A 23115-nucleotide genomic window follows, 5' to 3' on the forward strand; every position below is an offset into this window, starting at 1 on the left:
CAGACTGCTTACTTTCAAACACATTACACACTGCATGAAATGTCATTTTCACGATCTCATGTTATGTACTCTTTAAGCTATTCAGACTCAAGAATCATTATTGTGTGTTTTAAAAAGCATCATTCATTTAAAGGTGAAAACGCTGCGCTCTTTGTATCGGTCTGGTCTTGAAGGGCTCCGAGGGACCCAAACCATATAAAAGCCACCCACCGCAACCAAGCAATTTAGTGTTTGCCATGACGCGAACACTTTATAATAACAGCCCGTCCCATGATGTCCGACCTGTCATAGTTTACCGGCCATCTGCAGGAACCCCCAAACCTCCACGGCCGCTGTGAGCTCTGCGCGACGGCTAATGCGATCACACATACAGGGCGGTGAGGGAGGTAAAGGGCATCGGGCCAAACTCACCCCAAAGCGCCGGGTGCCGTCGCCTAAACAGGCATTTCACACGAGCACCGGCAGAAGACAACAGGGAAGAAAAACACGAGGTCAGAGGGACGGGGAATAAAACTCACGAATGAAAGGCGACATGACAAAACGCTTACCTGAGGAGATGCGAGACACCTCTGGACGTACGGCCGAATAAACTTTACATGTACACAAGAAAACTGCATCAAGGATTCAGCGTCACATGCACGAAAAAAATAACACTTGAGAGAAGACTTCGGCAAATGTTTCTTTAACAACTATTATTGGATAGGGAAATTGTGCACTTACGGTGTGTTGTGTGTGCTTTCAAAACACAGAATCTGATGCGTGATTTGTGCCGTTTCAACATCCAGACTGCATCCACGGCATGACAAACACACAAATACACGCACATAACAGGGTGTGGGTGAAGTAATTGCCAAGAAAGAAACAAGACATTGTAGGTGGCAAAAGATGGTGGGCAGAATGTAAAAACAAAGCGATTTGACTGCAAGAACTGCACTTTATTTAAGAAACACAAAATCCTGCATGTGACATTTGACACGAACTCTTAAAAATGATTATACCCCCCGCCAAAAAGGGTTAATGAGACGACATATCATATGTATCCTTAAGATGATGTTCAGCCTCCGGAGGTTTGCAGGTTGCAACAGAAACCCAATTGACAAAAGAAACAAATGGCACGTCATGGTGTGGATAGTGTGGAAAAACACATGATGACAGCAGGTGGCTTGTAAGATGTGGAGGGTTTACTTTGTCTCAACAAAATGTTTTCATAGAATTGGCTCAGTTGTGTCAATATGAATTGACAACAGAATGGTTTTATGTCTCGCTGAACTCCATTTTTTTATGGAGGTTTTAAAGAAACACTGGTCACATAAATAAACTCAAGCACGCAGCATCTTCAGCAGCAGCCGGTGATGTTTGTGTGACAGATGATGGCTGTGATACCGAGTAAAAGGATTCTGTGATGATATGATCTGACAGTCAAACTGCAATTTCCTCCAGATTTCCTGCAGAACGGATCTGTTTTCAACACCGAGGAGAAAAACACGTTCTTTCACAGCTAAATGATGCCTCGTCTTCACTCGGCACGCTCGGTGGAATTCACCTGTAAAAGAGAAAACCACACATGAGATCTCTTTAATAGCTCAATTATTTCTCCAAACAACAATGAGATTCAACGGAGAGCAAATGAAAATACAATGACACTCTTATTTCTCATGAGCAACTATAGGAGAAACATCCGAGACAGCCTCTGGGAAGGTTTGTGAAATCGTTTTGTTTTTTGTGGTGTCTTGTCTGTCTCAGGTTGATGTTGATCAGCAGGTGTCGGTGCTTTCGGGATGAGAGCGTCCCTCTGTGTTCCAGCCGTGATGGGATGGACCTGGTCATTCACACCGTCAGCAGGGGTCTGTTTGTGTAAAACCGCCAATTTTATCAAAGATCCACATTTTGCTGCTTGGAGGGAGGAGGAAAGAAACCATCCCACGTTGCAAACTCCAGGGATCTCATTTTTGGATTCCTTGAGGTGAAAATGAAAACCAGTCAAATCTCACATATTCTCTTGGAAATTGCATCCTATGTTTATCATCAAGAGAAAATTCAGAGGCAGTGATTGAAACCGCGTGCTGCATCATCTCGACATCGGTGTGTGTGTCGTGTCTTGCAATTATGAATGTTATTAGAGATGACATATGACACACAGCTCATCTAATGACACGGGAGCGTATCCATCATGTTTAAGTCAAAGACGATATCGGTACCTTTAATTAAAGACAATAATATTAAAGACAACAGTAATACTGTGTTCATAAAACAGAAATCAGTATTGGGATCATCGTATAAGATTCATTCTTCAATCATGAAACATACAGTTAACTCTATGCGACACACCATATGATTGTGTCGATAAAACAGCACAACTGATGAAGTCATTTCAAATGAATCTACGGATGTGCATCCAATAAAACATGACATGAAGAATGAAAATTCTGTCATACATTTACCCTCATGTGGTTCAAAACTCTCTTCTGTGGAAAACTAAATAATAAAACATAATAAATCATTTTTCTCACCATCATGTTGTTGCTCATCCTCAAGACTCTTTAAGGATGTTTGGCGAAATATTCAGGCTGGTCTTTGTCTTCTGAAGCCGTACGAGAGCTTTGTGTGAGAACAGACTGAAATTAAACATGTGAAAGTTTAACACAATTCATCTATAAGACCTTTACAGCATGATGTTTTTAGTCATTTTTTATAGTCTGAAATTCTGCAACAAAGAAAATCAACTATAATACTGTACATCACTATAATAAATCTATTTACACGCAGTTATCTTTAAGAACAAATATTTATAAACAAACAAATATTTGATATAATATAAACTATAATGTATGTTTTTTAAACTAGTGAATTATGTTACACAACCGCTTCAGAAAACTGGCGATATAGGACAAACACATCACAGCTGCTTTGATAAATAACACATCAAAGATTTCCTCACAGGAGTCACAAACTGAGAGTTTTGAAGAAATAGAGACGTGCTTAAACCTTCAAAGTAATCGGGTATGGATTTGTGTTTTGACAGGTGAATGACCTTGAGCTGAAGAGATAATTAGATACTAAAAACTGAGAACTACTGCCCTTCCAAAGCCCCAGAGGATGCTGGGATTAAATGTGACAGATGCAAAAGTTCGGTCTGTTCTGCCAAACAGGGAACATGTTCAGTCTGGATCTGCACTCTTTCTGACAACACAAGGGTAACTAAGAGGCTGTGCTGCCACGCACACACGCACAAACACACACACGCAAACACACTCACGCAAACAAACAAACGCACACGCACACACACACACACACACACACGCAAGCACACACACAAGCACATGCACACACACACAAAAACACACACGCACGCACACACACACACACACACGCACAGTTTTAATACAGCACATCTGTTGATCCAGATACTTTTATTATACCCGTGTGTTTTCTCAGTATGTTCTTTCACTGCTTGAATATGATCTAAATGTTTTTTCTTTCACTTGGCTGTAAGAAAAGTTATTTCTGTAAAGGTTGTTATGTAACTGCGCTTTATTTATGTACTGCATATATACAGTATAAACTGCAGTATGGTTATATGGTAAACATTCTCAAAGCGAGAGACCTATAGATTGAAGCTCTTTTCAAAATCAATAATGTTGCTTTGATAATTCTTTGACTCTCTTATGCCTGATTTACTCTGCTTATAGAGTAAATAAAATCACGGCACATTAATCCACACGCACATTTTTAAAACGTAAAAATAATAAAAGCTGCTCATCTGCAGAAATCTATCGCTCTTTGGTCAAAGATGGTCATGTGCACAGTGTTTCAGTCTGAGTGTTTTCTAAGCCACAGTCTTTATTATATTTGTCAGAACTTTTTATATTCCTGTGACTCTTATGTTCTCAATGCTATGAAACAATTCAGACAAATTGAACAGAACACGCAGTCGGTTTAGTGAAACGCTGGATCGTTCTATTGTAGACATTGTTTGATTTCTTTCATAACTCACAGGAGTGTTTGAGGTAAACAGACGCCTCACTGCTGATATGTAGTTATGCAAATTTACACAGCCTTGTTATAAACGAACAAACTGTACACAAGGTGTGTAAACATACAGAGAAGAAACATCAGACCGCCGGAAATGAGTTCTAACGTAAGGATATATTTATAAACTCATATACTATTTTATACTGGACCGGCAACAAAAATATTTTGTGGGCAAATAAATCTGTTCATGCACTGTAAAAAGTTATTTTGCCCGTTTAGTTGACACAACTTGGAGTATCTAAATTTGTTCACTCAACTTAAAATTTGAAGTTGTCTTTTTGCTTTGACACAGTTAAGTATTTTCAACTCAAAACGTTTAGTTGACAATTTAAACAGTTGACCCAACAACTTAGTTCAAGTCACCTCGACTTAAAAACCATCTAACAAAAGTCTCCATCATGCTGATCAGTGCTTCCTTGAGACAACTTAACTGAGTCGAAGCAAAAAGACAACTTCAAATTTTAAGTTGAGTGAACAAACCATTTTTTACAGTGGTAGTCTGAAACAACACACACAGTTTGATCTGTTTATAGCAGTGTCTGTTACAGGTCTTATTTTATAGATCAGAGAAACAACAATGATAAAACATGTCGTATTTAAGCAGAAAACTGAACCTGAACATGTTGGGCTTTCATATGAGGTCCTGAATCCGATGCATGACATGTCCGAATCCCAACCGCATGACCCCGGTGTGAACGATCTCATCAGAATTCATGTCAAATATCACTGCATGATTCAAAGCCGAGATCCTGCGGTCAAAAGAGAGAAAAAGCCGCAGCAAACTCAAGAGAATATACTGCAGTTCAAGAGAAAATCTCCTCGGTCGACTTCTAATCATGTTTTATATTCACACACACAACATTAGTGTTTTTCTTAAAGGGACTGTTCATCCAAAATGAAAACGGTCTTATGTTCTTCATATGACTTTCTCTCTTCTGTGGACCACAAAGGGAAATGTTTCAGTCTCAGTCCTCATTTACTTTCACCAAAGATTTTGAAATGAGCTGGAAGATAAATAGAGAATGGATCACAGACAAATATCAATGAGAACAAGCAAAGACAAAGACCGACAGCAGATCACCGTGCAAACAGTCTCCTGAAAGAGAAACACGAGTGAATGATTTCTAAAGCTTTATTGTGTGGTTCTCCTCAGGCTATGAGCAGATCTCACCTGAATCCTCATGAATAACATTAATGACTCAAGAATCCTTCTCATTGTGAGGTTTAATGGTGTTGTGATAGTTTACGTCTTAATTCACACGACGTTTCTTCTCTCGTCCTTTCACTGACCACAAAAGTTCACTTTTTAAAAGCTTATTTCAAGTAAATGCCTCGCTTGTTTACCTCTAACATTCCTGATTTTAACTCAAATTTACAACATTTTTAATACATCTTATTGAATATTGTGTAATTATCTTATTTCACCTTGTTTTTTCACTTAAGGGAATATATGATAAAGGAAACCGATAAACAAGTAGCTACTATTAAACATATTAAACACACATTCCTATAAACTAAATCACCTTATACTATATTTTAACCATCTGTAACGGCGGGCCAGATAGTTAAGAGCCAACGTTATCCGGATTGAAACAGATGGCCAGAGGAGAAGGAAACACGAGTCCATTAGATAGTCGTTTGACAAACTTTTATAGCGGTTTGCACCAGCACTCCTGTTACACACATATAAAGGAGCGAGTACAGAAACGGAAAAGAAAAACACTCTGGTACCGTCACAAACAAAAGAAAATAACGTACGCACGTGGTCAGCGGTAGAGCTAGAGCGACCATCACTCTCCTTCACCTCTCTGCGACTGCGCGTGCTCACACAGGAGCCCGTGCATGCGCATCACAGCAGTGTAGTCTTCCAGCATCTTAAAGACACATGCATTATGTGGCCGTTACACATCTTAAATCATATTTATCACTGACAAAAATAGTGTAAAACAAATACTAACCAAATTTTTGTCTGCTTTCATTTGTAGGTAACGTCAAAATCCGGCTCCATATTCGCTTCAAAATGCGTCGCGAGAAGTAATCCAAGATCATCACGTGATCACAAACGGAACTCAGTTGGCATGTGCCCTTCGCTAACGCACTTCTGAAAGGGCCCATTTGCCAAGGGCTTCAGGTGTTCACCTTCGTTTGGAACGCCCCTACAAATGGCGCCCCCTTCGCGAAGGGCACTTCAAGGGCGCATAAATGCCATTTGGAAATGCCCTTATTAACAACATAATTCACCAAAGTGCTTACCCTGATAGCACACTCCATCTGGCTGACATCTATAATATATCGTTTGCTCATCTAGAATACGTCTCAGGGACGTCTGCTGTCAGACGTCATATAGACACCTATAAGATGTCTGTAAGATGTTTATGATTTAGAATTGAAGTAAAGCTGCTCTTTCTAAGATGTTTAGCAGATGTTTTTACACAGCAGATGTTTTCCGGATCTCCAGATCTTAAGCAGATGTATTACAGACATTCAGACGTCTCCGAGACTTATTGCAGATGCTATTAGATAATAGCCAATGAACTAACATGAATAAACAATGAAAACCCGTTTTAACTCACATTAACTAGATGAATAAATGGTGTAAATAATATATTGCTCATTGTTAGTTCATGCATGAAGCGATGAAGTCTGCGTGTCACATTGATAAAGTCAATGAGAACCACAGATATCTGCTGTCTTCATGTTCACCGGAAGGTCTCCATCGTCATGTGATGTCACGGACCCCGGCGGCCCATCATCATCATCATCACGACCGGCTCATAACGCCTCTGCCTGCACAATCGCTCTCATAGACACGCGTTCCACCGTCAGAGCTCCAGCCGCATCAACACATCAAAGTTCAGTTTCTCTTTGATATGAAATGTTCAGTCACGCAGCGAGCATTGCATATCAATTTCCAGTGAAGTCTGCATTGTGTTGACCGCGGGAGGTGAATGAAGACTTTTAGAGGCTTAAGGGATTACGGACAAAGTGTATACAGAAACCATTAACAGAGCCGGTTGAGCCTCAGCCTCGTTTTACAAAACATCTTAACAGTTTCAATGTGTGAGAAAACACAGATCACTTCCAAATATAAACAGCAAATAGTCAATATACATGAAACATTACGCACGTCTCTTCTCCATTTGTTGGCATTATTGCTTCAGGTTTGTGCATTTTAATTCACAGAAATCCTACTAAGTTTGTCGTCTCCCACACGTTTATCTTTATCGTTTTAAAATAGAAAATTTGTTCATATACGCATATTTTTCAGATATTTAGACTATCAACAAGGGTTTAGTCAAATATAAAATGATGGTTCAATATATTGGTAAGGAATACATTCTCTGAGCATTTTTATGTCACGTCCATAACGCTGGAACTGTAAAGGCCATTGCACATTGTTTCTGAAATTTGCGTCCGAAATATCTGCACATAAAAAATAAATAAGACCTCACCTTGTGTCAATCACATTTACACACTGGCTGCGGTTTTCTTCCGTCATAGAAAAATTCAGACTGGGTTCGATTTTCTGCGTTTTTCGCATCCGTAGCAAGCATTCTGAGAGGCGTTTTGACAATTCAGAGACACCGTACAAACCAGCGCCAAATACGAAAAAACGCATTCGAAATTTGCAAAGACCTTAATTCTTGCAATGACTACAGTTTTTGTTATTTTAATCATTGGTAAAGTCATGTAATGTAATTCAGTCTTTAGTAAACAGCATTAATGATTCTGTTTCACGCTTTGGGCTGTAAAACTGGGTTTTATAAACATGCATAAAGTTCTGCCTTTGTAATACAATTTACAAGCCAGGCTGAAGTGAGATGAGATACAGAAATGTCATACTGTAAATCAGCATGCGGCCAGCCCGAGACCAGAAGAAACGTGATTATTTCTCCAAAAACCTCAACAGTATGAAGTCCGGAGAATGTGAACACACAAAGTCTTTTGTTAGCTTTATACTGTGATAATGACTCTTTCTCTCCAATAAATGAACTAAGAAGTTTGTCTAGATGACACCTTACAAGTGTGGATCATTGCTGGAGTGAGAAAAGTCTTGAAAAGTTTTGTGATTCTGCTGTGATTTATTATGTATGAAGAACAACTGAAGTCATTTAAAATCACTGTGCATTAGACGGCCAAACCCTCCGTCTGTAAAACATCTAATGTCCTGCTTTTCTTTTGAAGCCACGTACATGTCCTCGAATGAAAGCTCGACATAAATGAGAGCTAAAAAACAATATTCAAAAATGAAACGGCGAGCTGAAAAAGTAAGACTTTCATCCGTCTGTAATGTCACTCGAGGGATGGTGTCCACACCCTTGTCCATCACATTTTAACATCCATCTGCTTAAGGACCTTCATGTGAGGGTCGTCCAAGACCGCTGCCTGATATAAAAACAGCATGTGCCCATGGTGCAAACACAACCCAAGCGCTTCCAAATGACTAAAAATAGCCGTGTTTTCAGACAGACCTCGTGTTTTTGTCCAAATCAGGGACGGGCTGAAGATTACTCACATCTGAGCTCATTTAGATTTAATCAAACAGCGGTCCAAACGCTCGAATGAAAGAGGATAGCAGACGGGCTCTGAAACACTGTTGTTTTATGGGTTTTATACCATGATTTATGATGAACTAGTGTTGTCAAAAGTCCCGGTACTTCGGGTCCAAGTCGGTACCTAAAAATAAAAAAGTTGTCGGTACCTAATTTTCATAAGACCCGGTAGCACCGCCGTCCCGGGTCAACCGGGTACTGATGCTCTGTCTGACAGGTTGTCAGTCGGAAACTTTTCATAGACGCAATAAGACGTGATGAGCGGATAAGCTCCGATCCACAAGAGATGCGCGCAGAAATACTTCAGATTAAAGTCATATCACAAAGAAAACAAACAGAGTTTTGTGGTGAAAGGAGGAAACATCCAGATTTATTTGAACAAGTTCAAGCGGTAAGTTTCAAATTCTGTTGCGTTTGCATTATGAATGTTGTATCATATGTTAAGTTAAAGGTTACATCAAATGAAACGTCCCTGTTTGCGTGTTAATTTGTTAGCGCCAATGCTAATCCAGTCAAGTGTCCTTATTAACCATTTAATGCTTTTATAACTGTAATGGGGTAAAATAAATGTGAGGACAGGATGGGGTTTACAGTACCTATTTTATATAGGCCTATCTGAAATCTATGTGCTAGAAAACTATCATACTAACTGTATGACTATCAATGTGTATGTCTTGAATAGATAACTATTATAGGTTTAAAAAGCCACATTTAAACTAAAGAAACATATATCTGTTGCATTTATTATTTTAATATACAGTCACCTTAATGTAAGTAATCTTGTGTAAATGCAGTATAAAAACTGAGGTTTGTTCTAATATTGCATATGCATGTTTGTTCAGTCAGTTGACTTACTGAAGTTTATTCTATTTGTCTTCTACAGCAGCAGACTGAGGAGGATGTTCATCAGCATGAAAGACCCCAGTGAGCACACAACAGTTTCAGCAACAATTAACTTACATGTCATGTACACAAAATGGCATTGCTTTCTATACATTTATATTAACAATGAGCTTTATTAATAAAATTGTGTTTCAATTAGCATGTACTGGTGTTTTGCTTTGGTACCGAGAACCGTGGAATTTTACTGGTATTGGTACAGACTACTGAAATGTTGGTACCGTGACAACACTATGAACTATAATAATATTCAAATAAACATTTTATATGAATGAAAAAGAATATCTCATCACATCTCGCCAGCAGTAGCGCGGGACACTCACAGTATATGAAACTGCACCATACTCGTGTTCCGGGTGTACTCTAACATAGCAATTGTTAACTAGCATCCCAGCAAACACAGAACGTTCCGTAAAGAAGACTTTCCTGGAGAACCAAAAACAAACCTTAGAAAATAAGGTACTGGGAAACAAAAATTGTTAGCTGGGATTGCTAAATAATTAAATTCAACACACCATATAATTGTGCAGGATTAGAAGAGTCAAATAAACCGTCTTAAGAACTTGAATATGGGAGAAAACTCTTTCCACATCATGTGTTGTGCATGCACAGAAAGGTTACTATGAATGAGACAACATACTGCACATAGATTGTGTCAACAAAAACACGCAACATGATCCAGACGACATTAAACATGTACTTAATATGGTTTGTGTTGACCACAATGTACTGTATTTTGTGCCATTATCATGGTACCAACACTGCAATACCGTGGTAGACCCTATTCGGTTGTTAAGTGGTGACGTAAGGAATACCGTTTCCGGGTCGAAGCATCCATTCATTTCAAGCGGACTACAGCTTAAACAGCTGTAAATGAGCACGGTTTACTCTCATGGCATATTTAAGCGGAGCATTTATTTACTCTCAGTATACACTAGGTGTGTAACGGTACGTGTATTCATACCGAACCCTCACAGGCAACATTCCAAATATAGTCATCATTCCTATGCCCTACTCCCTTCGAAGGGCAGATCCCTCGGAGTTTAGACTTTGGAGTGAACAGGGCATTTGCGTCCATTATGTAGACGTTTGGAATGCACTTGGCAAAGGAAGCGACGTCATTTCCTCATCATCTTCAACTGGCATGTTACTTAACACACAAATGCAACACAACTCACAAAAGTGTGTATAAACCACGTTCAGTGAAGTGCAATAAAACCTGGATATTCCACTGGATTGAGTTCAAGCAATTTATATACATGCATATATGATTCATATGTAATAAAGCTTTTCTACACACAACCACGTGTTAAATAAAGTTGGTTAATGCACAACTATTGTGTGCAAAAGTCCATACACATAACGCGATACATGGAAAACCATCACAAGGGAATCAGTACACCCTCAACTTACCCCAACACAATACATCACGAAAAGCATACATAGGCACTTGAATTCATTACAAAAGAACTGAATAAACATACCTTTAAAACAAGTAGAATTTGGCCAAATTAGTCTTTAGTCGCACATCGGGAGGCCTAATCTCTCATACCTGCATGAGAAATACACGTGACAGCGGTGCGCTAAAATGACCTCTACAAAAAGCGCCACTTTCACGGAGAACTTTCGATTCACACTCACTCATATTATGACACAGACTCTCAAAATTGCGCTAACATCACAAATACATTGAATATATAACAAAACAATGTGCAAAGTTACCTCCGCTTCCCCGCTCACAAGCGTCGTGCGTCTAATGCACACTTAAAGGGGAAGTGTTACATTTTCTCCCAAGGTGTTCCACTAATTAAAGCCCCCCCTACAACAATTGGTAGGAACCCCAAATACGATATCTTATGAAAATAAAACACATTTTGCTGAAGTTAACAACGTATAAATGCAATTTTTTACAACATTTTTAGAAATAACTGTTACACATACACACGCGGTCTCACAGAAAATGGGGGTAAATTCGTGTCCATGAATACGAATCAATAGATTCCAAATGTCGTGCCTATTCCACGAACTGCCTTGGTACACAACATCATCGCCACTGCACCACAGACACCTGAATCTGTTCTTTAAAACACACATCTGGATTTACACCCAGTCACAGTCCTCTTCCATCAGTTATAGATAAACTACTGCTGCCATATCACCATCTTTTTCAATGGATTCTGAAAGTCATTGTGCTCTTGTTTCATAAATAAAGCCCATGCTGTAACTTCACATCCGTTTAACGTGTGACAAGATCTAGCTCGGGTCAAATGTCCATATGTTAACAGGAACATAATTCTGCAGATCTGAATGAAGCGTGTCAATGCAGAAGCCGTGGAGACGTTCAGGTGCTGTATTTCTATTGTTAGTGAAGTCATGTAGCTGTGAGATGAAAGCCAGCGCCCCGCTGTGACCCATATAACATCAACATTAGTCTCATTCCTCTGCAATTAGCCCACATCTCACTCCAATACAACTTACTGCTGTAACACCACACATCTCGCCAGCGCCTGTCTGACACCTCTCTAATGTATGCATGAGTGACAGCACACCCGCTAATGACATATCAAGTGTGGAGAGAGAGAGAGAGAGAGAGAGAGAGATTGTATGTGTAATACATTTTCAGTGCCGATGTCTGGGGGCCCTATGCAAACCTTTGTGAGGGGGCCCTTGTCATAAAATTAGATAAGCATCTGAAAACTATAAGAAATAAAAATAATAAATCAATTAACACACTTAAATTAATTAAAACTGAAAGACAAAAAACCTTAAACTGACAGTAAGAACAATTAAGTATAAAATTAGATCAAATGTTTATTCACATGTAAATAACCCTTTACCTAAAGTAACACGTGGCTCTGGGACCATCTAGTTTTTTAGTTTACGTATAGGAAGGATTGGCTAAAGATCATTCAAGCTGATTCTAGAAATCTTCCTGAATAAAGTGAAATTATATAACTCTAAATATTCTTTACCCTCCTGATGTCAGCTCTGCAGTTTAAAAGATGCTTTTCTATATACTTAAACACAAAACCACGCACACTATGTATTCTCTATGCACAGAAGCGTAGCCACTGCTAACTGATATTTCAATTCAATGTTATTTTCATAGCGCTTTTACAATTTGCATTGCATCAAAGCAGCACTACAAGAAAACCAAACCAAAAGACACGTTGAACCTTAAAAGTATGAAATAGTGAAGGTAAGGGAAACATGCAAAAGCAAATGCATACACATACACAGACACATACACGTATGTACTCACATATTGTATTATATCGGTGAAATAGGTTGATAGGGTGTCAAAATGCAAAAAATTGCAAACAAATCCATTAAAAAACAACTCTATATTTATAAACGTAAACTGATTTGAAACTTTGACTGTCTGGCTGCTAGTGTATTTGTATTACTGAGAGATGAAAAGAGGAAAAGTTTGTTGAAATGAAAAGTAGAACAACATCTGTTATATGAAAACACCAGTAACCTGATTCACTGTGAAGTCTACAGGAGTACATCTCATCCTCAGGCTTTCCTCACAGCTGTCAGAATTCAACAGGATTTTACCTGATGATGATGATGATGATGATACCTATCCTCGTGTGATCTTACAGAGTTCCTCTAGTGAACACTTTTCTTCTCGTTTTGCACAATCCCGTCACATTTCTTTGGCATACAATGACTGAGAATTAAAACAAACACTCTCATACACCTTTTGGTTCCATAAAGAACCTTGAACATCTTAAGAACCTTTCTGTTTCAAAAAAAGGTTTCTTCAGATTATAAAATGGAATAAGAGATGATTCTTTAAAGAACCTTTGGCTGAATGGTTCTTTGTGGAACCAAAACGGGTTCTTCTGTGGCATCGCTGTGAACAACCTTTTAAGCACCTTTATTTTTAAGAGAGTATTCTTCAAATGATGAACAGCAGAGCATACAGAATTTACATTTTAAGTGAAGCTGTTCAATAGCTTTGTGTAAGAGACCAACAATATAGTTTCGGTGGAATCATTTCATGATGGTGACGGTTATCTTTGTGTTGTTCTGAAGTAAACATCTGTTTCGTCAGGAAGCACCGTTGTTTCAAACCTTTGAGCCAATATATGTTTTGATCATGAAGCGAAAAGTAGCCGACCGTTGAACCACACGTTAAACTCTGACAGCACTGAAAAGACCGAGGGAGAAAAGGATGAAACGGAATAAGATGCCAAATGAAACACCCATTAAATGTGCTGGAGAAGAGTCCCACCTAGTTGAGTCATTTCCATCAAAGCTTCGCTTTAATCCCATTTATCCTTACAGAAACCGTTCCACTTCCATCAGGAGTGAAGCAGCGCTCCATCCCACACGCGTGTCTGGAGGACAGTGCGCAGGGACAGACCTCATGAAAATAATCAAGAACAGCGGGTCGTTTTCTCCATTAAAAGAGACGACGTGCCTCAATTTACAGCAGAAGAACGCTTATTAACAATAAGAACATGCCAACAGCTACACCAACATCTCCTTAAAGAGACAGTTCTCCTAAAAATCAAACTGTTGAAGAATCATCTAAAACATCTCATGTTGGTTTCTAAAGTATCATTTTAAAGTAGACATCAATGAGATTAAATGGAGAGCAAATGGAAACTGCTGAAGTCTCATCTGCGTCTCAGAAATGTGTCATGAGCCAACAAAAGTCAATATGATTGAAGATCTCGATATCAACTCAAACATTTCTCATCAAACGTACTCAAATCCAGATGATTTCACCTCTACAATCGACATTCTTACACCTCCAGACTCTTCTCGTTTTATTTCTCTCGAGAGAAACATCTGAGACTAAGTTGATATTGAAACACAAATCTCGCTGAGCTATGAGAGAGATATCATTTTCTTCCAGGATTTCTTTACATTTGTTTTTTCAGTATCCCCAAACATGTGGGGAGGGTTTGTCCTTTAGGAACGATCGGTTTGACGGACAGACGAGCCCAGTCTCAAGAATTGCGTATAAAGAACACGCGCGTTGCATTATCGTGTAATACGTACGCCAAAGTTAGATTTTGCGTGCATATGATACGCCAATGTAGCGCGCGTGCATATTAACCGGCAATGTGTGTTATTAACCTGTCCCCTAACCCAAACCCTAAACCTAATGTTAGCGTGCGTGCATATTATAACCTCTACCCTAACCCAAACCCTAAACCTAACAGTATTATTTTAATTATTTCAGTGTTTCCTCTTCATGTACGTTTCAAACTGGCTGCTCTCCAGCGAGGTGCACGCAAACATTGGCGTATCATATGCACGCAAAATCGAACTTTGGCGTACGTATTACATGATAATGCAACAGCGTGTTATTTATACGCAATTCATGAGACCGGGTTGGACAGACGGACTGGTGTGGTGGTGGGTTGCTCGCTGCTTTACGGTTCCGTCATGTAAATCCCCACCCAGTGTTTCTGAAACAGAAGAGTGAGATTGTGATTTGTGTTCTGTCAGTGGACGTGTGTTTTATCTGCTGGCCGACACGCTCCCGTTCCGCTTTAGATTCTCTTCAAGCACTTCACTGGATGTCTTCTGCTCGCTGTCCATTTGTGTTCGCCTCTCACGGGCCCAATTTTTCGACCAGCTGGAGCTTGGCTCTGAAAAACGAGAGGCGACGTGACCCGACCTGCTCTCCGTGGACGGAGAAACACACGGCATTCTGAAACCTGACGTGTTTCCTTTCAGTGCAAACCAGAAAGAATGAGCCGCGGACTGTAGATGTGTTGCTCTATGAGAGAAGAGCCGAATCTCTGTTGATACGACCGACTGCGAAAACACAAGCTTACGTAAGATGGGTGAAACCAGCTCCCTCCTGAACACGAACGCTGAAAGATCACGTCCAAACACCTGATGGATCAAAACTTGCATTGTGGGCCTAATAAGGTGGATTTCTAAAAACCTGTTACACTTCACCCCAAAAGCAAAATAAACAAGTTTTCATCACATCATGGTAGAATTTGTGTGGCTGTTTATTTATTTCCAGAAAGAAAGAAAGAAATGTTTGAACGTGACAATAGTGAGAAGAATCGCCAGTGGGAATATATTAAAACTTGTTTGGTTTATGGAGTGTCCACAACAAGTTTACGCACATACACGGTGTAAAAACACTTTCATGTTCTACTAACAGGCCGTTATTATTACCTCACTTCTCGACTGACTCTCTAATGATTCGTTCGGCGATTCATCTGTCCAATCCCCTCCTTTCTGTCAGCCTACTCTGATCTGATTGGTCAGTTGGTCTAGTCTGCTGTGATTGGTCTACTGCGTGCAGGCGGGCATCACACCGAGTGACGCAAATCTGACGCGGAACTGAAATTCGAATGACAGACGAGTCGACTCGTTGGCGTGATTCAGAGTCGACTCCTTTTTTCTCAAGCCAATAACTTTGTTATTCGTTCACTTTCGGCTTCACAACTCGGCAGACGGCTGACATTCACACACGGCAACATCACACACCGCATGACATGTCATTTTAAGGACACTGTAATATTTACTCTTTAAACATCTGATCCTATTTTGATCATAAGAATTTTAGGCTATAAAATGACCCGTTGAAAAACCAGCTGTTCTGTTTTGACGCATGTCTGTGGTTTGAGGTGGATTAAGCTGCTTAGGACCAGTTAAGGAACAGCACATGACCAACTTAAACCAGCTATACTTGCGTCAAAACATACTGTAGCTAACCTAAACAATGCAACATATCGTGCAAATGATTTCTTTTTTATTTTTGGCGTGAAGTGTGAGCTGCACATGTTCTCATGACATCGAGTCTCAAACGAGAACTCAAAAAGAGCTCTGAACCTGAACCTCTCAAAAACAGACGGGAACTCGTTCGTTTATTGTTCAGATACAGGCTTCACCAAAGGAACTGTGAAGTTTAGAAAAGCTTGATTTATAGCATCTCTTAAAAAGCGTGTAGTGCCCAGTTTCCATGGGAACCGCAAAGCAGCGGAGATGAGGTTGCTCACCTGACATCCGCGATATCCCAGAGCAGCAACAGAGTCTGCAGACCCCTCAAACACAAAACCTCACATCACACAGAATCATCACACTGATCCACCTTCTGTCAAACTGTGAATACTGGATATCTAATGGAAAGCAGGCTAGCTCGTGTCTTTCTCTCTCAGTGTCCGCGTGCATCACTTTACTGCTGTGTCCGTCATCCACACAATATTATACTTCACCCCCAAACCTAAAGAAAAAATATGTGATGACATATGAAGAGTTTGGTTCCAAACTATACTGTTTTATTGTGTTAGTGCGCTGTGTTTGTTGAGTCATTATGGCTTCAATCAAAACAAAGCAACTGCAGTTTGATTGATATGAATTGGAATGCACAATAAGAACTCTTCATTTGTAGTCTATTATCCTTACAAAAATCTATTTGTGTGCTATTATTATACATAATAAAACTAAGTTTACTTATAATCTGCCCTACATACTACTTTACGTTAATAATATACTTAAAATTAACCAAAGAATACTTGACTGAAACCGATAGTGATGGAAAAGACTATATTTGGTCTGTACTCCGAATGTAATGTATTCTAAGTATACTTGAGAGGTCGATTCATTTTATTTGACTCACAAGTCAAAATAGCAACAATATAAATAATAATAATAATAATATATAAATGACTAAACTATAAACGTTACGGTTACTTACAGGTGAAAGCCTACTTCCAGTATTAAAACGATTAAACTAGTAGTTTACTGCGAGTATACTTAAAAGTGTACTTTAATAAACAAACATCATTTTCATTAAATGTACATTTTGGGCTGAGAGACATTTCTTTACATTCACCTGCTGGTTTGTTGTTGTTGTTTTCTTAATGACTGTAAACAGCTGTAGTGATCCTTCATAGTGATCAATTCATTCATTCATTAGGAAAGCAGTAAATCTGCCCTTCACATTCTCCCGCTTATTAACCTGAAGTGTCATTTCACAGCCACTGTTTCACCTGACGTTCAGATCATCATCGTCATCATCATCATCATCATCATCTCGCTGTCAGACGAGGAGTTTCTGAAGAAAACTTCAATAAGAGTCACTGTCAATAAAACATGATTTCATTTCTATGTTAATGCATGAGTTCAATCTGAATAATGTGAAGGGGCTCAAATGGGATTGTATTATGATAAAACCATTGTAAAAAGCCTGGAAATGACTGGAGATGTCAACAATAACACAGAAAAGCCATAAACAACCCTTCACCTGATATACTGAACTCTCTGCTCTCTCCAGGCAAATCAAGAAATCACATTTTGCACAGATTACATGTAGTCTACTTTTAGAGAATGAAATTCGGAATTTAAAGGTGCTCCTGGTCATTTCAGACACCTCGGTGCATCAAATTTCTGCTAAAATCTGGATTTTTGCAGTTACAAATAGCACACCTAAAACGGAAATGACGTGGAACAGACATTAACACCAGTCCAGAATAATGTTAAGAACATCACTAGCAATAAAACAGGAAAGTTAATGAACCCATATGATGTGAATGTATGAAGAAGAGTTTTCAGAACTGGAACAAAACAATCCTTCAGAACTTAAAGGGATTCTTCACCCAAAAATGAAAATTCTGTCCTCATTTCCTCACCTTCGAGTTGTTCCAAATTTGTATATATGTCTTTGTTCTGATGAACACAGAGTAAGATATTTGGAAGAATGCGTATAACCAGACAGATCTCGACACCCATTGACTCCCATCACTCTAAAAAAATGGTGCTATAGCACTAAAAGTGGTTCTTTGCTCGTAATCACAGGGGAACTACTTTTAGTGCTATAGCACCATATCTTGGTCAGAATGAACATATTCTGTTCATTCTGATCCACAGCAAGCACTGAACTCGGATGACACACATCAGATGGGACTTTCATCTTTAACGTGCCAGTGTTAAACAGATCTTCTCTGTAAACAACATCATGTTTATTTGACTTGTTCAAAAGCTCTGTCTCCTCATGATATTTTCAGAGGTCAATCTCCGGGAACGGACAAAAACATGCTGGAATGTACACTTTCAAGAAAGAAAGAAAGAAAGAATGTGAGGTGACTTCTATCAAGAAAGCAAATGACGTCACAGACTAAATGTGTGAAGAGTCAGACGTGGACTAAAAGTTAAAGACTATAGCGCTCTCTGGTGGACAACTACAAAAACTACACAAGGAATCTTTGGACATTTGCACTTTTTGACAAAAGAAGGCCCTTTCCAGTCTATGTCAAACCTATGTAATCTACTGCCTATGAGACGTCACTCTGAGAATGACGGGGGTAAACAACTAAACACGGTTACTATGAAATTAGCACTTTTGAACATCCGTTCACTAAAACACAAATCCTTTTTGGTTAAAAGGTGTTTACAATTATTTACAGACCTCCCAAATACTCCTCAGTCTTTGCTGATGACTTTTCAGAATCTCCTCAGAATCTGACTGCTTTATATTGCTGGAGATTTTCATCTAGACAAGGCAGAAAACAACACTGGAAATGAACTCTTAAATGTTTTCAACACTTTTGATCTGATCTAGCATGGGCACGTCCCACACACAATCATCTGGATTTAAACATTTCATCCACTATTATTAGAGATGTGGCGCTGTCTGATCATTTCTGTATTTTCTTTGATATATCAATCAGTCCTGCCACTGAAGATAGACCCGTCTCTGTAAAAAAGAGATTCATAAATCTCTTTATCAATGCTATGTTTCTGTCATCAAATATATCTGCAGACTCTATGGATGTTCTCCTCGATAGCTTTAATGCAAAAGTGAAAAATGCTATGGATGCCATTGCTCCAGTAAAGGTCGAGGCGATATCTGGCAGGCGTAAAGCACCCTGGAGAAACACACCAGCAGTACAAAGCATGAAAAGAACATGCAGAAAAGCTGAGCGTATGTGGCGAAAAACAAAGCTTGAAGTTCACTATGACATCTATAAAGACAGTCTGCGTGCCTCCTCTTTTTGCAACTGTAGAGAGACTAACAAACCCCCCGAGTCAAGTTCCCAGGGAAATGCTGTCTGATGACAAATGCAATGAGTTTGCAACTTTTTTCCTTGAGAAGATCAATAATATCAGAATGGAAATTAGCAAAACCCCATATGGCACTCAGGTCAGTCTGACTTCATTACAACAACCTCAGAAATTAATAACTTTATCTGTATTTCAGACAATTGATCACAAAACCTTTGAGGAAACGGTACAGCATCTTAAAGCGTCAACTTGCAGCCTTGACACACTTCCCACATCCTTTTTCAAAAGAGTGTTTAACTGTTTAGAAGCAGATCTCCTAAAAATAGTAAATACCTCACTGCTCTCAGGAACTGTCCCAGAGTCCCTAAATACTGCAGTTGTCAAACCTCTAGTAAAAAAGAGCAATCTAGACAAAACCTTACTGTCGAACTACAGACCAATATCAAATCTTCCCTTTATAGGCAAGATCATTGAAAAGGTTGTCTTCAATCAGCTGACCAAATTCTTAAACTCATATGGCTACCTGGACAATTATCAGTCTGGTTTCCGTCAGCATCACAGCACAGAGACAGTGCTCATAAAGATCATAAATGATATTCGATTGGAATCTGATTCAGGCAAAATATCAGTTCTGGTATTACTAGATCTCAGTGCTGCCTTTGACACGGTAGATCACACCATACTCCTACATAGGCTGGAAAACTGGGAATGGCTTTCTGGGTCGGTATTTAAATGGTTTGGGTCATACCTTAAAGGGAGAGGTTACTATGTGAATCTGACTGGACACCCATGAGTTGTGGTGTTCCACAGGGCTCGATTCTCGCTCCGCTCCTCTTTAATCTGTATATGCTCCCACTTGGCCAAATAATGAAAAGGTAGCAAATTGCCCCCCACAGCTATGCAGATGACACTCAGATCTACCTATAGCCCTCTCACCCAATGACTACAGGCCTATTGACTCTCTCTGCCAGTGCTTTGATGACATTAACAGCTGGATGTGTCAAAACTTCCTTCAGTTAAATAAAGACAAAACTGAAGTGATTGTTTTTGGTAACAAGGATGAAACTAACAAGGTAAAAACTCATACCTTGACTCAAGAGGTCCAAAGACACAAAGTAAGGTAAACAATCTTGGTGTCATTTTAGAGTCTGACCTTAGTTTCAGCAGTCATGTCAAAGCAATAAGCAAATCAGCGTACTACCATCTCAGAAACCTAGCCAGAATCAGATGTTTTGTCTCAAAGCAAGATTTCATCACCAGCAGGGTGGATTACTGTAATGGACTCCTCACAGGTCTTCCCAAGAAGACCATCAGACAGCTGCAGCTCATACAGAATGCTGCTGCCAGGACTCTGACCAGAACCAAACAATCTGAGCTCATCACTCCAATCCTCAGGTCCTTACGCTGGTTACCAGTTACTGTTAGAATCAACTTCAAAGTATTATTAACTGTCTATAAATCACTCAATGGTCTAGGACCTAAATACATTTCAGATATGCTTATTGAATATAAACCAAACACACTTCTTAGATCATTAGGATCAAGTCAGTTGGAGATAACAAGGGTTCATTTAAAACAAGGCGAGTCAGCGTTTAGCCATCACGCCACCCGTAGCTGGAATCTGCTTCCAGACGACATCAGATGTTCACCAACAGTAGCTACTTTTAAATCCAGATTAAAACACACTTGTTTAGCTGTGCATTTACAACCTGAGCACTGTGCTGTTTACATTAACTGCACTTCTATTTCTCATTTCTTTCTCTTTTGCTCATATTCTTTTATATACACACTCACATTTTTAATCAATTTTATTGCTGTTTTATTGTCTCTTAAGTTGTATTTGTGATCTTAAATCATTTGCATTATAAAGATTTTTTTCTCTTTGTCTTATTTCTCTTTGTCGATCATTTTATGTAAATGTTTAGGGTTATGTTTGAATTGCCCTTGTGTATGAAATGTGCTATATAAATAAACTTGCCTTGCCTACTAAACTAATTTATGGGTAAAGCATCCAATAGGTGTCCAGAAAAGCATGATGTTTGCGGTTTCATATATCTTTCCAGCATTTTGCTCACAAAGTTGGTTGTGTGCAGAGCTGTAAATCTGAATCTGAATGGTGACTACTTTATCAAATATAATATTTTTTCACAATTTTAGAGTCACTGCGTGATTCCATTACTTCCATCTGTGTTATTCTATAGACTTTAATGTTTTCTGAAAGTAGAAGTGACTGCTACAAAATGCAGCTATAGCTACAAAAAATCATAAAACCTTAAACTTCCCAGCCCAGATCTTTAACCTTCACATTGAGGATCATAAAACTTTGAAAAAAAACGTGCTTCATGGTGTAAAGTATGCATTTAATGTGAAGTTTAATTGACTAACCTGTAGTTGCACACGCGTGTTCTCATGTGTTGCTCTCCATGGTACTGAAGCTGAAAGTGGGTTGGACAGAGAGCTGTCAATCATTTTCAGCTGGTACATGAATAACAAAAACCACCAACCAAAGGATTGTGAAAAACTACATATATAGGCCTAAAAAGTTCCATGTCACTTATATCAAAGTTAACAAAGACCTAATGTAGCAACACTACACCTGTAACGTCACCTGATCCGAGTACACCTCCATTCAATACTAAATAAAAATAATAAAAAACCCATACCAGTTTTAGTAGTACTTAAAGGGGACACGTTTTCCAAAGAGCTAATGCACAGCTAATTTCCACCAAAATTTACATAATAAAATAAAATAAACATGTGTGAGAAGAATGTGCTAAATACATTAATGGGGAAAATTAATAATAATGATCGATAATACATTTTCATGTCATAATACAACCCCGTGTCATTCATTTCAGCTTTACTGTACTTCTGCATCAATAAAAAAATGTGTTATTATTTTATAGCCTACTCATGAGGCCATTAAATGGATAATACAAATTTAAAACACGATTTCTTTAGCTGAACTTTGTGAATAGACTCGTGGGGCGTGTGTGACTTATCGTGTGTTCAGTTGTCGACATCTGCTGTCGGCTCAGAGAGCATCATTCAGCAGCGGGTACCGCAGCATCTTCCACACCCGCATCAGCCCCGCGGCCTCCCCTGCGGGAATCAAAACAGCCATCACGCACACATGTCCGACGAGGACCTGCAAACACGACACAAAGGCCCTCGTACAAGAGGCGTGAAGCGCATTGTTCTTTTTTCAATGGCGTCTTAATTCGCGCGCGAGGAATGGCAGCTAATCAGAGGCTTTGTGAATCCGTTGACACGTCACCCTGCTCAGGTTTTCAATGCATGCGTTTGTGTTCTTGTGTTTAGAGCCGATGGTCGTGTGTTATTGTGTTAAGAGCCGATCCAAACGCCGCGGATGTTTTAACAGTCGTCCTCGAGACGACGCGTTTGCGCGCATATGCATTAGCAGGTGTGGTTGCAAACAGGATTGCGCGTTGTAATTTCACAACGCGTGTGGAGAAAGGACAGTGATGTGAAAAGGCTGTGAGTGCATTGCTCTGTGTCATTGCTGTGGTCCACACCCGTCATGTCTCCTCCAGCATCAGCTGAATCCAGCACCACCACCGTCTGTGAGGAGGAGGAGGACACCGACAGTCCCAGAGAAGAGGTATTTATTCTGTATATA

The 23115-nt window shown here is 39.3% G+C and overlaps 1 protein-coding gene and 1 long non-coding RNA gene across 3 annotated transcripts in view; one reads left to right on the forward strand and one right to left on the reverse strand.

The window, feature by feature from the left end:
- LOC130560170 (uncharacterized) lies at positions 1-22577 on the reverse strand. Of its 2 annotated transcripts, XR_008963663.1 has the most exons (5): positions 22474-22577; positions 21861-21910; positions 4647-4781; positions 2511-2615; positions 1-1957 (listed from the first exon to the last, which is right to left on the reverse strand). It is a non-coding gene; the product is annotated as an uncharacterized LOC130560170 (long non-coding RNA). The 2 variants fall into 2 exon arrangements; XR_008963662.1 differs by lacking the exon at positions 22474-22577 and having other exon boundaries at positions 21861-22392.
- tmem151bb (transmembrane protein 151Bb) overlaps positions 22433-23115 on the forward strand; it is a 5908-nt gene continuing 5225 nt past the window's right edge. Inside the window, exon 1 of the mRNA XM_057343743.1 lies at positions 22433-23097. Within this exon, the coding sequence (XP_057199726.1) occupies positions 23017-23097 (81 nt within the window). The 5' untranslated portion in view covers positions 22433-23016. The remainder of the gene's footprint in view (positions 23098-23115) is intronic.

Source organism: Triplophysa rosa, linkage group LG10 (genome assembly GCF_024868665.1).
Source record: "Triplophysa rosa linkage group LG10, Trosa_1v2, whole genome shotgun sequence".
In the NCBI taxonomy this organism is placed as follows: domain Eukaryota; kingdom Metazoa; phylum Chordata; class Actinopteri; order Cypriniformes; family Nemacheilidae; genus Triplophysa; species Triplophysa rosa.